This window comes from Leiobunum rupestre, chromosome 1 (genome assembly GCF_980474605.1).
Source record: "Leiobunum rupestre chromosome 1, qqLeiRupe1.1.hap1, whole genome shotgun sequence".
Classification (NCBI taxonomy): Eukaryota; Metazoa; Arthropoda; class Arachnida; order Opiliones; family Sclerosomatidae; genus Leiobunum; species Leiobunum rupestre.
The window spans coordinates 31,771,168-31,790,775 of NC_143384.1; the positions used below are offsets into that span (position 1 = coordinate 31,771,168).

General features: G+C 36.4%; 1 protein-coding gene and 1 long non-coding RNA gene across 4 annotated transcripts in view; both read right to left on the reverse strand.

The window, feature by feature from the left end:
- Positions 1–1,597: 1,597 nt before the first annotated feature.
- Positions 1,598–19,608, reverse strand: part of LOC149962122 (uncharacterized) — a 33,810-nt gene continuing 15,799 nt past the window's right edge. Inside the window, exons 1-4 of one of the 3 annotated variants that reach the window (XM_090178709.1) lie at positions 19,286–19,362; positions 7,265–7,376; positions 6,825–6,999; positions 1,598–2,123 (exon numbers count right to left, since the gene is read on the reverse strand). In XM_090178709.1, the coding sequence (XP_090034835.1) occupies positions 1,752–2,123; positions 6,825–6,999; positions 7,265–7,374 (657 nt within the window). In that variant the 5' untranslated portion in view covers positions 7,375–7,376; positions 19,286–19,362 and the 3' untranslated portion in view covers positions 1,598–1,751. Of the gene's footprint in view, positions 2,124–6,824; positions 7,000–7,264; positions 7,377–11,371; positions 12,417–19,285; positions 19,363–19,608 lie in introns of those variants that run through there. The other 2 variants (XM_090178700.1, XM_090178719.1) reach the window with 2 other exon arrangements.
- On the reverse strand, positions 9,814–11,365 carry LOC149962123 (uncharacterized). Its single transcript, XR_016481308.1, has 3 exons — positions 10,864–11,365; positions 10,391–10,753; positions 9,814–10,335 (listed from the first exon to the last, which is right to left on the reverse strand). It is a non-coding gene; the product is annotated as an uncharacterized LOC149962123 (long non-coding RNA).

The window sequence follows — 19,608 nt, forward strand, 5'->3', positions numbered from 1 at the left end:
TCGTAGAATTTGATAGCTTTCCGATACCTATCGTGACATCACAATCGGAAGCGGATAAAACCGTTCAAAAACTGATACATAATCGGGATTGAATCAGCAGGTGATTGAAAGCATCCAAGGGCTCTTGTTTAATAGTTTTTGTTATTCTGAAACTATATAAAATGGCGTTAGTGGCTCTTGGTGGATAATAATTCTCAATATTGCAGGGCGCGGAGAAAAAGTAAGGAGTCGCTTTGTAAACGTATTTTACCGGGAGGGGGGGGGGATGACATCGAGTATTTTCCTTTTCGCGTGTGATGACGTCAAAGTCGACACGTTCCCTGCTGAAATCTTCACGCGCTGACAAAGCCTCATTTTTGGATACTTTTTGTCAGCCCCCATCTCCGGCCTGATTCACTGTGTCGCATTTAGATTCTTTTACAATAACACTCCTGGAATTTTCTCTATCCAAAAACGTGGCGCCATCTCTAAATGTAATCCTGAACTATTGCGAGAGTCATAGGCGTACCTCGTAGCTAAGACCCGCCTTGAAACGGCAGAAATGACTTTATTTCGCGTCATAGATCACGAGGCTAAACACAACACGATCCTGCGAAATAACCACGTGACCCCCATTTCATAGCCGAACTAAAAGCGTTACCATGGCAACAAACGCAGGCAACACCCACGAGCGAGCCACGAGTTAAGCGCAAAATTTCGCATTATTCTAGAAACTTTCGTCTGCTAAATTGTAGTTCATCATTGAATCTAGAGATGGCGCAAGTGCAATTACAAAATTTTATCTGCTTCGAAAAGAATTTACAGGCAGTTGTACCAAAACGCAAATTTATTTTTAAAATGTATTAGCCTAGCTGATTATTATTAAATGGCGAATAAAGAAATATTGTACATAAAAAGCTTAAAAGAACTAGATCGATTGAAACTTTCAAAATATTTAATTTAGAGTACTTCAATTAGGCCCTTCTATATAGTAACATTGGTCTTGTTTTTTAGATGTATCGGGCGCGTCACTCGTCACGTAGAAGTGCCGTTTCACTATGATAGCCAATAGACGTTAACATAAACTCTATTTATGTCTAATCAATTTGTTAAAAATTTCCACGCGCGTCTTGATATTTTAGGGTAAATGGGCTCGAGCGATTTCGCGCGTGCTCCCCGTAATAAAAAAAATGATAGCTTGGATTGATAATAGTAACCTACCTGGATATATCACTTGGAAAAAAATTCTGAACAGCAAATCCAATCTGCCGATTTCGACAGATCAACATATCGAGATCTAGATTGGAGCAAATTTTTGGGTATTCCTTTTAGTTTTGTTGGCAAAATGGCAGACCAAGACGCGAAAATTCAAATTACAAGCAGACGAAAAACAACAAAGCGTGGGAATACGTTAGTTGCATGTTCCATTTGCGGTTTTACTCTAGTCAATTGGGGCGAGATCTATGACGTCAGAGACAGATTCGGAGCGAATCTCGAGCAATCAAATGGAAAACGCTATAACTTTAACTGCATGATGAATCTAACGTAATCACGTGACCTCTCGTATTTTATATAAAGAGCTATTAAGACATTGTTAGCTGAAACCAAAAAAAATATATATATTTTCTATAAAACAATTTATTATAAAACATTTGTACACAGCGGGCACTGTAGATATCACGGTTGAACAAAGGTGGTTTCATCGTTTGAGTCCCATTTAATTTCATTACAGTCTTTAATAGGAATATTTCTTCTAAAAAGGAGCTCTTATATTACGTCACGTCCGATATAACGCAAGACGGATTATCGTAACCACCTTCCAGCGCGTGGTTCGCGAATGTCTCGCCAGATGGCGGCGTGTACTCTGGCGGAGGATCGCCGACGTTGATACGTTGCTCGGGCAACGCGTCGGTCGTCTCTCCGTGTTCCGTCGGGGGCGGAGTGACGCACACTTGGGGAATGACGATACGGTGCCTGGTGACCTCTGGTGGTTGACGCAAAGCTTCGCTAATGGAAGGGCGGAACTTGTAATTGGCGGTGAAGTTGTTTTGCATCGATTCGAACTCCTTGATCTCCTTTGAACTGAACTGGAACTTCGACATGACGTCGCCGTATTTCGGAGGTGGCGTACCCGTGTCCGCGATCTATTTAAAACGCGAAAGATAAATTCGTATTACTATTTATTTTAAAAATGGCTTCTATCAAGATCCGATTTACGCGATTATAAGAACCAGAGATCCTATAAAACTACGCTAAAGGAGACGTGCAAGTTTTTCGGGAGGCCGTACACCCGTATCGTGGCGTCACCTAGCGGAATGGAGTAAAAATAACCAGAAACAAATGTTTTTACTCCCTGCCACCTAGGAGCAGCAAACACAAGGAGAACGCAGTTAGCCTTTAAACACGCTAACGCAGTGTTGCGTACAAATTTCATTGGACGAGCCTTTACGCTGAACGTTTTACGGAAAGGAGGAAGACAATTTCCGAATTTTCCCCTTTCCGACGTCAGCAGGCGCTAAAGCGTCTAACCAATGAAAATTGTACGCAAGGAAATGCACGACTTTTGACGGGTTGCGTTCTCCTTGTGTTTGGTGCTCCTAGCTGCCACTGAGGTGCTGGCGTAGCAAAGGGAAAAAAGGGGGTAGACACGCGATTTTACCATTACTTCTAGCGTACTGTTTCATATTTCCGTTTAAGCTGGGACTGTAGCTTATTTAATTTCGTACGTACTGCTGGCCTTTATCCCCATTGGAATTATAGCTTCCCAAGCGCCACCTTGATTGTGAAAAACAAATTCTAATTATTATTATTATTTTAAATGAAATCAAAAATAATAACTATAACTAAAGCAAAAATTGCGGTTTTAAAATACTATTTTCGTACTATAAAAATTATATTTTAACTATCAATAATTAAAGTTAAAATGCAGGTGGCGCTACTAGCGGGCCTCTACTCCTAAAGCGCGAAAAATGTTTACCACGGCTTAGCCATGAGCAAACTACATCCTACAGGACTGGTCGAGGGGCTAACCACTCTTAGAAAATCTGTACACCAGATTACGCTTAGATTAGCACTGCCAAAGGCAGGGACTTCAAAGATTACGCGTAATCCCATTAGTACAGTCAAAGGTACGGCTCTGTACACCGATTACGCGGAGTGATCAGCCCCTCGGGACTGGTAGTAGTTTGCCCATGGCTTAGCCGTGTGTTTACTAAACATGAGAAATGGCTAAGCCTAGGCTAAATTAAGAAATATATGATTAAAGCCTAAGCCACATGCCTGGCCCCTAATTTTAATAAACAATAAGAAGATGTAACATAATAATGTACCTCTACACTGCTATTTCAATTATTTTCAGAAACTTAAATAAACATCCGCTAATTCACGACTCCATATTCCGTAAAAACTATCTAAAAAATAGTTTCAACAATTCGTCGATAGATGGCGCGTCGATCGAGTGCCATAATTCCCCTGGGCCGCGGGCTGGCAGTTCGTAACGGTCCCCCACATCTCGCTTTTGAATTTTAACGTGTGTAAATGAGCCGTGTTTCGGTGATATACAGTTATACCACGGGCTAAGAAACGACTAGATGGCGCCAGAAACAGCGGAAGCGTAGAATTATTTTGCTCCGAATTTTTCAATCCCACCCTACAAACCCCCCTTCTGAAATTGAGCGAGGCTGCCAGCCTGTTACATTTTTTAATGTAATTTTACTCATAATTAATTAATACTATAAAAATAACTCATTTTATAAAAAAAAATATCGTTACAGCTTTTTCCAAATGTATATTTAAAATTAGCTATAAATTTGGAAAATTTTGTATGTGTGAAATTTCCCATCTGACTCATACAAAAATAAACAAAACAAACTGGTAGAACTATACTCAGTTGCAGGTTAAAAAGGACAAAATATCTAGTGCATTTGGAGGAGAGATACTAGCACAAATTTCCGGTAAATCGGTGAATTTCAAATTTAACCCATTTGCAGTTGAATTGCTAAAGGTTCCTACGTGTGTTATAATAATACATTTTAGAAATGTCCAATACATAAATTTCAAAGTGACGAATGAATATTAAACGTAGATTATTATAATTTTTAAGCTTCATTATAGCATAACAATCATCAAATAGCACGTTTATGTACGTCAACGTGATAATCTAGGTATTACCCGTTCTGTAATTACCCTGGACTCGCTAAAAGATTTTTAGACAAGCCTCACTTGTGTCCTAAACTTTAACTGCTTTTAAATCTTATCAATGTTAATTATTTAATTATCACTTTGAAATATAACTCAATAGACGGTATTTTCCAAATTTATATAACCGCGGAGGTATAATTAGAAATTCAACCGTAAACAGGCCAAATTCGAAATTCCTGCCTCCGATTTACCGGAAATTCGTGTTGGTATCTTTCCGCCAAATGTACTAGCTATTTTGCCTTTCTTAACCTGTAACTGAATATACATGGAATACCCAAGGCATCACCTTAGGCCCAAGTCATCGAGCGACTGTTAATGCCTTAAACAGGTTTCAAGTTCTTCCTCGAGTAAATTGGTTCTAGCTTCAACGGCCAGCCTCTGCCATCTATCGGCGGTAGTGAGAGAGAACGGTTTTTTCATAGATTAATAAATTTTTTGGAGGTTATCTCCAACCGGTACGTAGTATAGATTATCTTTGCACCAACAGATGGCCGAAATAGTGAAGAAAATAGTTTTTTCCTTGATTGAAAAACAACTATATAAGGCGAATGGAAGTTGGTAAAAAACGTAAATATTATCAAGAATTCGTCGTTGGTTTGTGGGTACTTTTTAAAGGCGACAGTAAATTGTTTCGAGCGTAATAGTCACTATGATTTGTTTAATGTTAATTATCCATGGCTACCATACTATATACCGGGAATCCTATATTTTTAAACTTGTAAATCCTTGAAATGTCCTGTAAATTCCTATGTAAAATTTGGCTTACAATATCCCGTATTTCAATCCTATATTATCCTGTATAATAAGATGCTGTGACCTGTATAATCCTATGAATTCCGAAATATAATAAAACATTTTTCTAAAAGGAATTTTGATTGGGTTCCCGGCCTTCGCGACCCGTAGACCGGTGAAAATTGGTATCCATCCGCGTGTGTGTAAATAATATGTGTAGAGATCACGCCAATGTTTAGCTCAGCACAATATAAATAAAATATGCAAAACGTAGATCATATATTGCGTTTACATCGGTACCCACCCAACCCGTAGAACAATATGGCACGAAACTCCGCATTACCCACCCAATCCGTTGTACAAATTGGCCAAAAAATTCCGAGGTACTCACCCAATATGTTGTACAAATTGGCCCAAAATCCCCGAGGTGCCCACCCAATCCGTTGTACGAATTGGCCCAAAATCCCCGAGGTGCCCACCCAATCCGTTGTACGAATTGGCCCAAAAGCGCCGAGGTACCCACCCAATCCGTTGTACAAACTGGCCCAAAAGCCCCGAGATACTCATTTTTTAATCGTTGCAATAAAAAGATTTTTGTTAAAACATAACCTTTATACAGAAATACAAGCTGAAGCAAATTTATTCATTTTCTGCACTAATATTTAGTATAAGTATAATTTTTATATAGGCCTAGGCAAAGTCATGAGCGTGGTAATGCCGTGTCTACGCCCCGCATTTGGCGGCAAATCCACGCCCATAGTAATTTCTAAAGCCTGATTTCGACGGTTGATTTTTTAATTGATTGAAACAAGGTTTTCTTTTTTTAATTGGTATTTAAATATTGTTTATGTAGAGCAAAATTTAAATTAACTTGAATTTAATTTAATTGGTACTTGAAATTATTTTACTCTGATTTTTCATTGCATTTCTTATAAATATATAGGAGTATAATGTAATATAATATAATATAATATAATATAATATATAATTTCAATTCAATTCAATTCAATTTTATTGAGTAGTAATATTTTTAGGCAAATTTACCCCTTTAAATCTTTTGATTTAACTAAAATTCATTTGATTTAAATGGAAGATTTTTTAATCATTTGATTTAAATGGAAGAATTTTTAATCATTTGATTTAAATGGAAGAATTTTTAATCATTTGATTTAAATGGAAGAATTTTTAATCATTTGATTTAAATGGAAGAATTTTTAATCATTTGATTTAAATGGAAGAATTTTTAATCATTTGATTTAAATAGAAGAATTTTTAAGCATTTGATTTAAATGGAAGAATTCTTAAACATTTGATTTAAATGGAAGAATTTTTTTATCAGTAGCTCTTTCTTCAACAGATGTCGCTATCGTCGTATACAAAACAAGATAGTTAAGTAACATTTTGACCCAAAAGGCGGGTACTTATAGGTACCCCTCGCGTTGATTGGATCGTTTGTAAATTCACCCATAAACTTAAGTTACAGCAAATATAAACAATATTTTTACACGGGATATATAATCGAGGTTAAAGTCCACTAAATAGAGTATAAGTTGTCTAACTATAATATTCTACAATGGCTCTCTGACGACGTTTTACTTTGGCTATTTGGAATATTAGCTTCCTTTGCCATAAGTAGATGGCACCACGCTCTCCAGTAAAGTCGCGTTTTTCGCAGAATCGGATAGATTCATGGCCATCTCTAATAACAGGGGCCTTTTCATAATACAGGTGGCAATGATAGAGCCGCCACTTGCTTTAAAAGTCGCGAGATGATTTGGGCCTCGGGTGGTGCCAAGGGTATTAGCCTAGTTGATTATTATTATTATTATTATTTATTTGATTATACTTCTTGTGATTATAAATGCAGCTAAGACCGACCAATATGGAAAGGGTTTTTTTTTTCGTAAACTTACTCTGCTAGTAGAATTGGCGTTCGAATTTCCCAACACCCTGAGATTGATATTTGACAAGTTCCTCAGGAAACGCCTGTAGGACGGCGGCTTGTCCTGGGTGATTGCGTTGAGGGTTTGCGGGCTGATGCCGTTCGCGGCGCCGTTCGAAGGAAGAGTGCTCGCGGTGTAGCAGCCCCTGCAATTAAAGGAACGACCGTAATTACGCCCATGGCGACTGATGAACAGTGGCGAAGCGAGGGTTTGTGGTGCCCTGGGCAAATCTCTTAAATGGCGCCCTTTTAGCATTAAAAATCCCCAAAATGCAACGTTTTCCGTTGATAAAAAGGCCATCAAACAGTTTTTGGCGCCCCCTAATGAGTGGCGCCCGGGTCGGATGCCCCGCCTGCCCTCCCCTCGCTACGCCTCTACTGATGAAAGGAAGCTGACGTCTTCGTCCCTACCTGCAACAGATGTACATGATGGCGGTGCAAATTAAAGCCATGAACAGGGCCACGATGATGACGACGATGACGAACCACGGCCCCAGAGGCAAATTGAAATTAAATGACATTTCTGAAAGGAAGAACGAATTTGGATTAGTTTCGCCGCCAATCGACTTACAACCCAATCTTAGAACAAATCGCTTTACAACCCAATCTTAGAACAAATCGCTTTACAACCCAATCTTAGAACAAATCGCTTTACAACCCAATCTTAGAACAAATCGCTTTACAACCCAATCTTAGAACAAATCGCTTTACAACCCAATCTTAGAACAAATCGCTTTACAACCCAATCTTAGAACAAATCGCTTTACAACCCAATCTTAGAACAAATCGCTTTACAACCCAATCTTAGAACAAATCGCTTTACAACCCAATCTTAGAACAAATCGCTTTACAACCCAATCTTAGAACAAATCGCTTTACAACCCAATCTTAGAACAAATCGCTTTACAACCCAATCTTAGAACAAATCGCTTTACAACCCAATCTTAGAACAAATCGCTTTACAACCCAATCTTAGAACAAATCGCTTTACAACCCAATCTTAGAACAAATCGCTTTACAACCCAATCTTAGAACAAATCGCTTTACAACCCAATCTTAGAACAAATCGCTTTACAACCCAATCTTAGAACAAATCGCTTTACAACCCAATCTTAGAACAAATCGCTTTACAACCCAATCTTAGAACAAATCGCTTTACAACCCAATCTTAGAACAAATCGCTTTACAACCCAATCTTAGAACAAATCGCTTTACAACCCAATCTTAGAACAAATCGCTTTACAACCCAATCTTAGAACAAATCGCTTTACAACCCAATCTTAGAACAAATCGCTTTACAACCCAATCTTAGAACAAATCGCTTTACAACCCAATCTTAGAACAAATCGCTTTACAACCCAATCTTAGAACAAATCGCTTTACAACCCAATCTTAGAACAAATCGCTTTACAACCCAATCTTAGAACAAATCGCTTTACAACCCAATCTTAGAACAAATCGCTTTACAACCCAATCTTAGAACAAATCGCTTTACAACCCAATCTTAGAACAAATCGCTTTACAACCCAATCTTAGAACAAATCGCTTTACAACCCAATCTTAGAACAAATCGCTTTACAACCCAATCTTAGAACAAATCGCTTTACAACCCAATCTTAGAACAAATCGCTTTACAACCCAATCTTAGAACAAATCGCTTTACAACCCAATCTTAGAACAAATCGCTTTACAACCCAATCTTAGAACAAATCGCTTTACAACCCAATCTTAGAACAAATCGCTTTACAACCCAATCTTAGAACAAATCGCTTTACAACCCAATCTTAGAACAAATCGCTTTACAACCCAATCTTAGAACAAATCGCTTTACAACCCAATCTTAGAACAAATCGCTTTACAACCCAATCTTAGAACAAATCGCTTTACAACCCAATCTTAGAACAAATCGCTTTACAACCCAATCTTAGAACAAATCGCTTTACAACCCAATCTTAGAACAAATCGCTTTACAACCCAATCTTAGAACAAATCGCTTTACAACCCAATCTTAGAACAAATCGCTTTACAACCCAATCTTAGAACAAATCGCTTTACAACCCAATCTTAGAACAAATCGCTTTACAACCCAATCTTAGAACAAATCGCTTTACAACCCAATCTTAGAACAAATCGCTTTACAACCCAATCTTAGAACAAATCGCTTTACAACCCAATCTTAGAACAAATCGCTTTACTACCCAATCTTAGAACAAATCGCTTTACAACCCAATCTTAGAACAAATCGCTTTACAACCCAATCTTAGAACAAATCGCTTTACAACCCAATCTTAGAACAAATCGCTTTACAACCCAATCTTAGAACAAATCGCTTTACAACCCAATCTTAGAACAAATCGCTTTACAACCCAATCTTAGAACAAATCGCTTTACAACCCAATCTTAGAACAAATCGCTTTACAACCCAATCTTAGAACAAATCGCTTTACAACCCAATCTTAGAACAAATCGCTTTACAACCCAATCTTAGAACAAATCGCTTTACAACCCAATCTTAGAACAAATCGCTTTACAACCCAATCTTAGAACAAATCGCTTTACAACCCAATCTTAGAACAAATCGCTTTACAACCCAATCTTAGAACAAATCGCTTTACAACCCAATCTTAGAACAAATCGCTTTACAACCCAATCTTAGAACAAATCGCTTTACAACCCAATCTTAGAACAAATCGCTTTACAACCCAATCTTAGAACAAATCGCTTTACAACCCAATCTTAGAACAAATCGCTTTACAACCCAATCTTAGAACAAATCGCTTTACTACCCAATCTTAGAAGAAATCGCTTTACAACCCAATCTTAGAACAAATCGCTTTACAACCCAATCTTAGAACAAATCGCTTTACAACCCAATCTTAGAACAAATCGCTTTACAACCCAATCTTAGAACAAATCGCTTTACAACCCAATCTTAGAACAAATCGCTTTACTACCCAATCTTAGAAGAAATCGCTTTACAACCCAATCTTAGAACAAATCGCTTTACAACCCAATCTTAGAACAAATCGACTTACCGCCCAATCTTAGAACAAATCGACATACAACCCAATCTTAGAACAAATTGACTTACAACCCAATCTTAGAACTAATCGATTTACACAATGTCTTAGAACAAACTGACTTACACAATATCTTAGAACAAATAGACTTACAAATCAATCTTAGAACAAATAGACTTACGAATCAATCTTAGAACAAACTTAAGGCTCTTTTAGATCAATCGTAATCTTTCTCACAAACCAACCTTGGAGCCAATAGAAAATCAAACTTGTTATACTTGAATCTCAGATCAAACCTACTTACCCCTCATCTTAAATTACAAATACGTAGCTAAAGATTTAGTTCAAAATGTACTTACTCCTAATGTTAGATAAAATTTACTTAACCCTAATTTTATATCTAAACTATCTTATCCCCTAATCATAGATCAGACCTACTTACCCTTAATTTTAAATCTAAACCTTGTTATCCCCTAATATTAGATCAAACCTACTTACCCTTACTTTAAATCAAAACCTTCATATCCCCTAATATTAGATCAAACCTACTTACCCTTAATTTTAAATCTAAACCTTCCGATCCCCTAATATAAGATCAAACCTACTTACCCTTACTTTAAATCAAAACCTTCATATCCCCTAATATTAGATCAAACCTACTTACCCTTAATTTTAAATCTAAACTTTCCGATCCCCTAATATAAGATCAAACCTACTTACCCTTAATTTTAAATCTAAACCTTCCGATCCCCTAATATTAGATCAAACCTACTTACCCTTAATTTTAAATCTAAACCAACTTACCCTTAATTTTAAATCTAAACCTTCCGATCCCCTAATATAAGATCAAACCTACTTACCCTTAATTTTAAATCTAAACCTTCCGATCCCCTAATATAAGATCCAACCTACTTACCCTTACTTTAAATCAAAATCTTCCTATCCCCTAATATTAGATCAAACCTACTTACCCTTACTTTAAATCAAAACCTTCCTATCCCCTAATATTAGATCAAACCTATTTACCCTTAACTTTAAATCTAAACCTTCCTATCCCCTAATCTTAATTCTAACCCAAATTTAGAACAAGAACCTACAATCCTACATACCCCGCATAGTAGGTTTGAGCTACTTATCGTAGCTCAAACTAATAGCGTTTTCCATTTGGATCGCTCGGAGACCGCTCGGGATTTTACGATGACGTCAGGACTCTTACTCGGACCGACGCGAAATCCTTGTGAGAGCAAAAAATGTTGCTCCGTAACTGAAGACAGACCAGTTTTGAGTGGTCAGCGAGCGAGTGATTCGGCTAATGGAGGACGTAATTCGCCCTCGGAGCGGGTTTTTTCTACCCAATGGAAAACGAAAAAAAATTACGAGCAGTCCGCGATCGCTCGGACCAGGCCAATGGAAAACGCTATTAGTTAAATTCAAAAACCCACATTTCGTTTGTTAATAACCTTAAACACCGACAACTGAAGCAAATACTCGCGCTCACTTCCCAAAGCGTTTTCAATCGGTGCTGAGACGTCCGACATGGTCCTTCGAGTACATACAATCTCACTTGGAAAAAGTATCCCTAAGGAATATCAGGCTCGGCAGTCACGGTGAGATTTAGCGGCGAAACCTTCCCCGCTTTGTTCTACAGGTGTTAATATTATCATTTCAAGCCATCGATACTGGATGAAAGCCCTGCAAAGAGTGACGTGTTGACGCCGAACTCGCAGTTGTTTTTTTTTGCTGCGTACACTCGTTTTACAGATTGCTTCTCTTGCGGGACCAAACAAGCCGGTTCAGCCGTTATACTAGTTTCACGTTGAGATCATCTGAATAACCGTCGTAAGGCGTAGATGGGGAAAACGAAAACGTATTTACCTGGAATTTAGACGATTTTTCAAAGTTCCCCGACGTTTCCCTAGAATTTGTACTATTCCTTAAAATTACCAGACGTTTCCTTGAATTTGTACTATTCCTCAAACTTCCCTGACTTTTGCCTAGAATTTGTACTATTCCTCAAACTTCCCTGACTTTTGCCTAGAATTTGTACTATTCCTCAAAATTTCCTGACTTTTGCCTAGAATTTGTACTATTCCTCAAAATTCCCTGACTTTTGCCTAGAATTTGTACTATTCCTCAAATTTCCCTGACTTTTGCCTAGAGTTTGTGCTATTTTTCAAACTTCCCTGACTTTTGCCTAGAATTTGTACTATTCCTCAAAATTCCCTGACTTTTGCCTAGAATTTGTACTATTCCTCAAATTTCCCTGACTTTTGCCTAGAATTTGTACTATTCCTCAAAATTCCCTGACTTTTGCCTAGAATTTGTACTATTCCTCAAACTTCCCTGACTTTTGCCTAGAATTTGTACTTCTCCTCAAAATTTTTTGCCTAGAATTTGTACTATTCCTCAAATTTCCCTGACTTTTGCCGAGAATTTGTACTATTCCTCAAACTTCCCTGACTTTTGCCGAGAATTTGTACTATTCCTCAAAATTCCCTGACTTTTGCCTAGAATTTGTACTTCTCCTCAAACTTCCCTGACTTTTGCCTAGAATTTGTACTTCTCCTCAAAAATTTTTGCCTAGAATTTGTACTTCTCCTCAAACGTTTTTGCCTAGAATTTGTACTATTCCTCAAATTTCCCTGACTTTTGCCGAGAATTTGTACTATTCCTCAAACTTCCCTGACTTTTGCCTAGAATTTGTACTATTCCTCAAAATTCCCTGACTTTTGCCTAGAATTTGTACTATTCCTCAAAATTCCCTGACTTTTGCCTAGAATTTGTACTTCTCCTCAAAAATTTTTGCCTAGAATTTGTACTTCTCCTCAAAAGTTTTTGCCTAGAATTTGTACTATTCCTCAAATTTCCCTGACTTTTGCCGAGAATTTGTACTATTTGTCCAAACTTCCCTGACTTTTGCCGAGAATTTGTACTATTCCTCAAAATTCCCTGACTTTTGCCTAGAATTTGTACTATTCCTCAAACTTCCCTGACTTTTGCATAGAATCTGTACTTCTCCTCAAAATTTTTTGCCTAGAATTTGTACTATTCCTCAAATTTCCCTGACTTTTGCCGAGAATTTGTACTATTCCTCAAACTTCCCTGACTTTTGCCTAGAATTTGTACTATTCCTCAAAATTCCCTGACGTTTCCCTGGAAAAAATGAAAATTTAAATTTGCGAACAATATTAGGCTAATTATGGAATTAAAAAAGATCTCGGTAATTTCCGACTTACAACTCTAGAAATAGCATAAATGGCGGGGAAAATTTACGAAATTTTCAAAAATGGTAAAAATGGCGGGAAAGTTCAGCAAATTTTTAGAAATATGATAGAATTTATCAACGTTCGAAACAGGCAAATTCCGGGGAATGTCACGTAAAAGAAACCCGGCAACGCTGCTCTAAATTTAATACATTACTGCTTTGGTTAAAATTACATCCAATAGAAATGTGGTAGAATTTCCTAAAGTCTGGATAATTTTCTGTAAAATAAACTCGACAACCCCGCTATGGACCTAATAAATGTTTTTTGGAATGAACAAGATATTTGATAGGTTAAAGCTGCGCTGTCTCTACTCCTAAACTTTTTCTAAAGCTGGCTAAACCTCTACTATTTCTTTGCTGTGCACAATCCCACGTTTATTAGTTTCACCAGAAGTACATAAGATCTCTTATTAGAAAAGTATCCATCTAGACCATTTATTTTGGATCAACGAAGTTCCCATTTCTTCCACTACGTTTAACAGAAGCTAGATATGACTGGCGCTGGTTACGTTAAAGGAACAAGTAACTTGTGTTAGCGGACGATTAGTCTATTTAATTAACACTCCCTTTAAACACCGGGATATGAATTCGGGTTGGAAACATTTAAAGAATGTGATTGGCCGGAGCTGTTATCACGAATTTGTCGCCAAACTGCTCGGATGTTTTAACTTCGATATTTACCGTTAGTAAGGACGTTATATAGAGTAATGGCACTGTGACGTTCTAGTACGTCACCCATGGTCTTTCCTATAGATAAAAAAGTTGCGACCAAAATGGCGGCCATGGCCAAAGCTACGGAGTGCTACTACTCTATAAGGGTCAGGGTGACCATTTAAATTTGTTCTTATATTTTCAATATCTTCCTATAAATTTTCCCATATTTTTCGGTTTTTGTAAAACTTTCCGTTGAAATAAAAAACTGCAAGGTCAGAAAGCGCTTCGAACAAAAATTACGTCAATTATCGCGAAATGTTATTAAGTTCAATGCAGGGGTGACGGAATTCAACTTTGAGGTTTGTGGACCTTCTTCACGAGGTCGATAGACAATCATCATCAACATCATAGACAGGCCCGTCTTAAGACCTTTTGGGGCCCTGGGCTAAATTATTTCTTAAGACATTTGCGATCCCCGACGGTCAGCCTTTGTATCGAGGGGCAGCTCACTCCAATGATTATTAGGACACCCCTCGTATGATTAAATCATGATTAGATTAGATTAAAATTAAATCTGTAGCTTTGGCTGTACAAAGATTAAAAATGATTAAATCATGACTAACTTTTTAATCATGATTATTAGGACACCTTGTAACAAAGTGATCTGCCCCTCGCTTTGTATATCCGTTGTCTAAATTCAACTACACAATAATCAAACCAAAACTTTTAATTTCAAAAGTATAACATAGGCGTACTGCTGTTAGGTTTTAGAAATTGTTGGTACCGTATGATACGCGATGTGGCGATGATTCAAATTATTTTAGACGTAACTAAAAGATACATAATATTAAATGAGCATAAATAATATTTAACCAACTAAACCCTAATCCCTAGAGTAGAGGTTGCATGACTGGCTTTTCCGGGGGCCCCAAAACTGGCTGGGTGCCTTGGGCTGTAGCCCATTTAGCCCATGCCTTAAGACGGCCTTGTCGATAGAACAACATTAGCTCGGAATAATTTTAATTAAAGTTTTAAATAAGAAATTTAGTTTTTTAGTAGGCTATTTCGTTGTATTATTTTCTAGTATTTTACTAATTTTAATAGATTTTAATTATAAATAATAAATAAAAACGTGTTAACAAGATGGCCACCATGACTTTGTGAGATTACTCAACACTCAAGATTGTAGATTTCTTTAATTTTTTTAAATCAAGGAAATTGATTTATTTGATTTAAATCCAATTTTAATTGATCTTTGATTTTAATTATTTTAAAAGTCTTATGCCTCTTGCTCTTGTCAATTTGATTAATAATGTGAGTTCAGCGGTAACGTTGACCACATTTTAAATTAATCTTAATTATTTTAAATTAATATTAATTATATTAAATTAATCTTAATTATATTAAATTAATCTTAATTATTTTAAATTATTCTTAATTATTTTAAATTAATCCTAATTATTTTAAATTTATCTTAATATAATTTGTTTTTAATTAAAAAATAAATTTAAGTTAGAGATAATATTTTTGTAGATTGTCATAAATACACTAAAATATAATGTGATATAAATTAAACAAACCTGCTTTCACTAGACCAATATAGTTATAATGACGTCACAAGAGTTTCCAGGGTTGCCACTTTTTCATTTAATTAAAAATCCAATCAGACGATTTGTATATAATTTTTTTTCATTCATTAATAAACAATTCTTGGCTCTTTTACAATATAATTAAATTTTATTATTTAATTTAACATTTTATTTTTCTCAGATTTGCTTTGTACTTGAATGATTTTTAGAACCTACATTTTATGGATGTTATATTTATCCACTGATTTACATCATGTCATTTAAATAATTATTAAAATAAAATTTTCTAGGAATGTAGATGTCGCTCTATTGTCTAATATGTATTATCGTAGAAAAGGTATTAAAGGAATAGCAACTAACTCCGACTAGACTCTAAAACCGATCTCGCGTTATAAAACTGTGGGTTTGCCCAGGATACTTCCGGTTAATATATATTTGAAATGACGAGGCTTACGTCTTAACATTGCGGGAAGTTAGTTAGGCTTAAGTACCCAGACGCGATCGAGAGACCGTGTTTCTATTCCTCTTGAACATTTTCTATGTCACTAGAAACAAGTCAGTATGTTTGTAGGAAAAACATGTAGAATTGAAGACGTTGTTTAAATGTACTCGTGCTAAATATAGATGTTAGTACCTTTGGTAAACAATTTTTAGTTTTGTAATAAAACTTTAAAAGAACAGAACTTTTTTCCATGCCTTTACAAAAATTTGTGTTGGATGTTCTCTCATCGTAATTCTATTAATTTCTACTGATATTTGAGTAACTTTTCTATAACGATTGAAAAAATATAGAAACAATTAAAAATTTTCTAGAAAATATTTATAATATTAAAAATCTATTTATGAGATATAGAAAATCTTAATTCTATATAATTTATACTGAAATTCAGTAATTTCCATAGCGATTGAAAAAATATAGAAACATTTAAGGTATTTTCTATATAATATTTAGAGAAAAATCTATAAGTTATATAAAATCGTGATTCTATATAATATTTAATGAAATGGTATAAATTTTTCTTTGCGATTGAAAAAAATGTTTGTAGAAAAACAATTATAAGGGTTATTTTTTGGAATTTGTAAGTCGGATGATTAAATATAATAATAATTATGAATATTATTAAAATTAAATAATTACAATATAATTTGAATATCGTAAAAATTAAATTACTAATAATTATATTATATAATACCAATATTAATATTATTAAAATTAAGTAAGTACAAAATAATTTAAATATCGTAAAAATTAAATTACGAATAATGATATTATATAATACCATTATTATTATTATTCGTAATTACTAATAATTATAAGATGAATATTATTCGTAAAAATTAAATCTATAACTATAAGTCTTAAAGTTTGTTCTTTTATTTATTTATATGTCATGTTCCTAAAAACTCGAGAACCGTCAGGGCCTGATTTCCAACTAAACGCGCCTAATTCCAAATACCTGACATGGTTATTAATCTAATTCAATTTTATTATTTTACTCGACTTTGGACTTTCGCGTCTTTGCTTCCCTTATCTATTTTTCCGGCTGGTCTCGGCTTTCAATTGTTTTTTCGACTTCCACCCCTTTGCTTCCCTTATTTTATTTTCCTGATGGTTCCGACTTGCACCTCTTTACTTCCCTTTTCTAAAATTCGGATCTATTTTTTTTTTAATGTCGCGTGGTCGCGCCGGTATTTGTTTTAAAACGTCGCCCGGTTTGTTTTCCTCTCTTGAGTTCCTTGCGCCCGTCCCGACCTTTAATCTTTTTAAGGGGTGAGAGTGAAATTCGTAGAAGGGGAGTTAGCGTGAAAGAAAGGGACTTCGTAGAAGGGGAGGTTTAGTTGCGATTTTTCAGTAGTTCAGGACTTTTTGCTACGCGTGTGGCGTTTTTGCTACGCGTGTTACGTTTTTGCTACGCGTGTTACGTTTTTGCTACGCGTGTTACGTTTTTGCTACGCGTGTTACGTTTTTGCTACGCGTGTTACGTTTTTGCTACGCGTGTTACGTTTTTGCTACGCGTGTGGCGTTTTTGCTACACGTGTTACGTTTTTGCTACGCGTGTGGCGTTTTTGCTACGCGTGTTACGTTTTGGCTACGCGTGTGGCGTTTTTGCTACCGTTTTTGATACGCGTGTTTCGTTTTTCCTACGTGTGTTGCGTTTTTGCTACCGTTTTTGATACGCGTGTTGCGTTTTTCCTACGTGTGTTGCGTTTTTGCTACCGTTTTTGATACGCGTGTTGCGTTTTTCCTACGTGTGTTGCGTTTTTGCTACCGTTTTTGATACGCGTGTGGCGTTTTTGCTACGCGTGTTACGTTTTTGCTACGCGTGTGGCGTTTTTGCTACGCGTGTTACGTTTTGGCTACGCGTGTGGCGTTTTTGCTACCGTTTTTGATACGCGTGTTTCGTTTTTCCTACGTGTGTTGCGTTTTTGCTACCGTTTTTGATACGCGTGTTGCGTTTTTCCTACGTGTGTTGCGTTTTTGCTACCGTTTTTGATACGCGTGTTGCGTTTTTCCTACGTGTGTTGCGTTTTTGCTACCGTTTTTGATACGCGTGTGGCGTTTTTGCTACGCGTGTTACGTTTTTGCTACGCGTGTGGCGTTTTTGCTACGCGTGTTACGTTTTGGCTACGCGTGTGGCGTTTTTGATACGCGTGTTTCGTTTTTCCTACGTGTGTTGCGTTTTTGCTACCGTTTTTGATACGCGTGTTTCGTTTTTCCTACGTGTGTTGCGTTTTTGCTACCGTTTTTGATACGCGTGTTGCGTTTTTCCTACGTGTGTTGCGTTTTTGCTACCGTTTTTGATACGCGTGTTTCGTTTTTCCTACGTGTGTTGCGTTTTTGCTACCGTTTTTGATACGCGTGTTGCGTTTTTCCTACGTGTGTTGCGTTTTTGCTACCGTTTTTGATACGCGTGTTGCGTTTTTCCTACGTGTGTTGCGTTTTTGCTACCGTTTTTGATACGCGTGTTGCGTTTTTCCTACGTGTGTTGCGTTTTTGCTACCGTTTTTGATACGCGTGTTGCGTTTTTCCTACGTGTGTTGCGTTTTTCCTACGTGTGTTGCGTTTTTGCTAAGCGTTTTGCGTTTTTGCTACAGCGTTTACCTTTCTTACGTACAAATCAGATCTAATTCATTAAAACTAAGACCGCAGGCGAAGCCGGGTATTAAAGCTAGTTACTAATAACATAAGTTAATGATAATAAGTATAAGATGAATATTATTATTCGTAAAAATTACCAATTACTATATTATTAATATTTTTATTCGTAGAAATTAAATTACTAAAAATTATAAGATGAATATTATTATTATTCGTTAAGATTAAATTACTAATAATTATAAGATTAATATTATTATTATTCGTTAAGATTAAATTACTAATACGTGGGGTGGCGGAGTGGTTAGCACTTTCGCCTCGCAGCAAAAGGAGCCGGGTTCGATCCCAGCTTGTGGCACTGGGTGAAAACTCTTTCTGCGTTGAGTTTGCAAGTTCTCTCCCCACTGGTTTAAGGGGTTTTCACCCGAGATCTTCGGTTTCCCCTTCCATAAAAACGTGTTGAGGTTAACGGTAATAGTGAGTGTAGGGAGCTGTAGGCTCGCGTGGCATGAAGGGCTAGCCACCACCCTCCTACGCATTGTAACCCGGCCACCTGAATTAAAGGCTTTAAAAGTCGCTTGATGACTTAGGCCTAGGGTGGTGCCTTGGGTATTAGCCTAGCTGATTATTATTATTATTATTAATTATAAGATTAATATTATTATTATTCGTAAAGATTAAATTACTAATAATTATAAGATTAATATTATTATTATTCGTAAAGATTAAATTACTAATAGTTATAAGATTAATATTATTATTATTCGTTAAGATTAAATTACTAATAATTATAATTAAATAACTTACTAGTATTTGTACGGGACGTAAGTGAAATAAGGAACGGATGGTAATTGTCTTATCTGAAAGTTTTCGAACAGCACTTGGTCTGGAGGAGTACCTGGTCTGTGGCGTCAGCGAGGCATTTCGTATCAATTGAATATCTTCGTTGTCCGGGCAGCCTTATTGATAAAAGGATGCGTTGCGTATCATGGCCCATAATATCTATATGTTTCTCCTGATTAGCCTAAAACGTCCTCTTTACGCGCTAGACAGGTGTTGCGATTACCTGTATCAATAATGTATTTATTTCTACTCGAACCGAATGACTAACAAGAGTGGAAACGATCAAC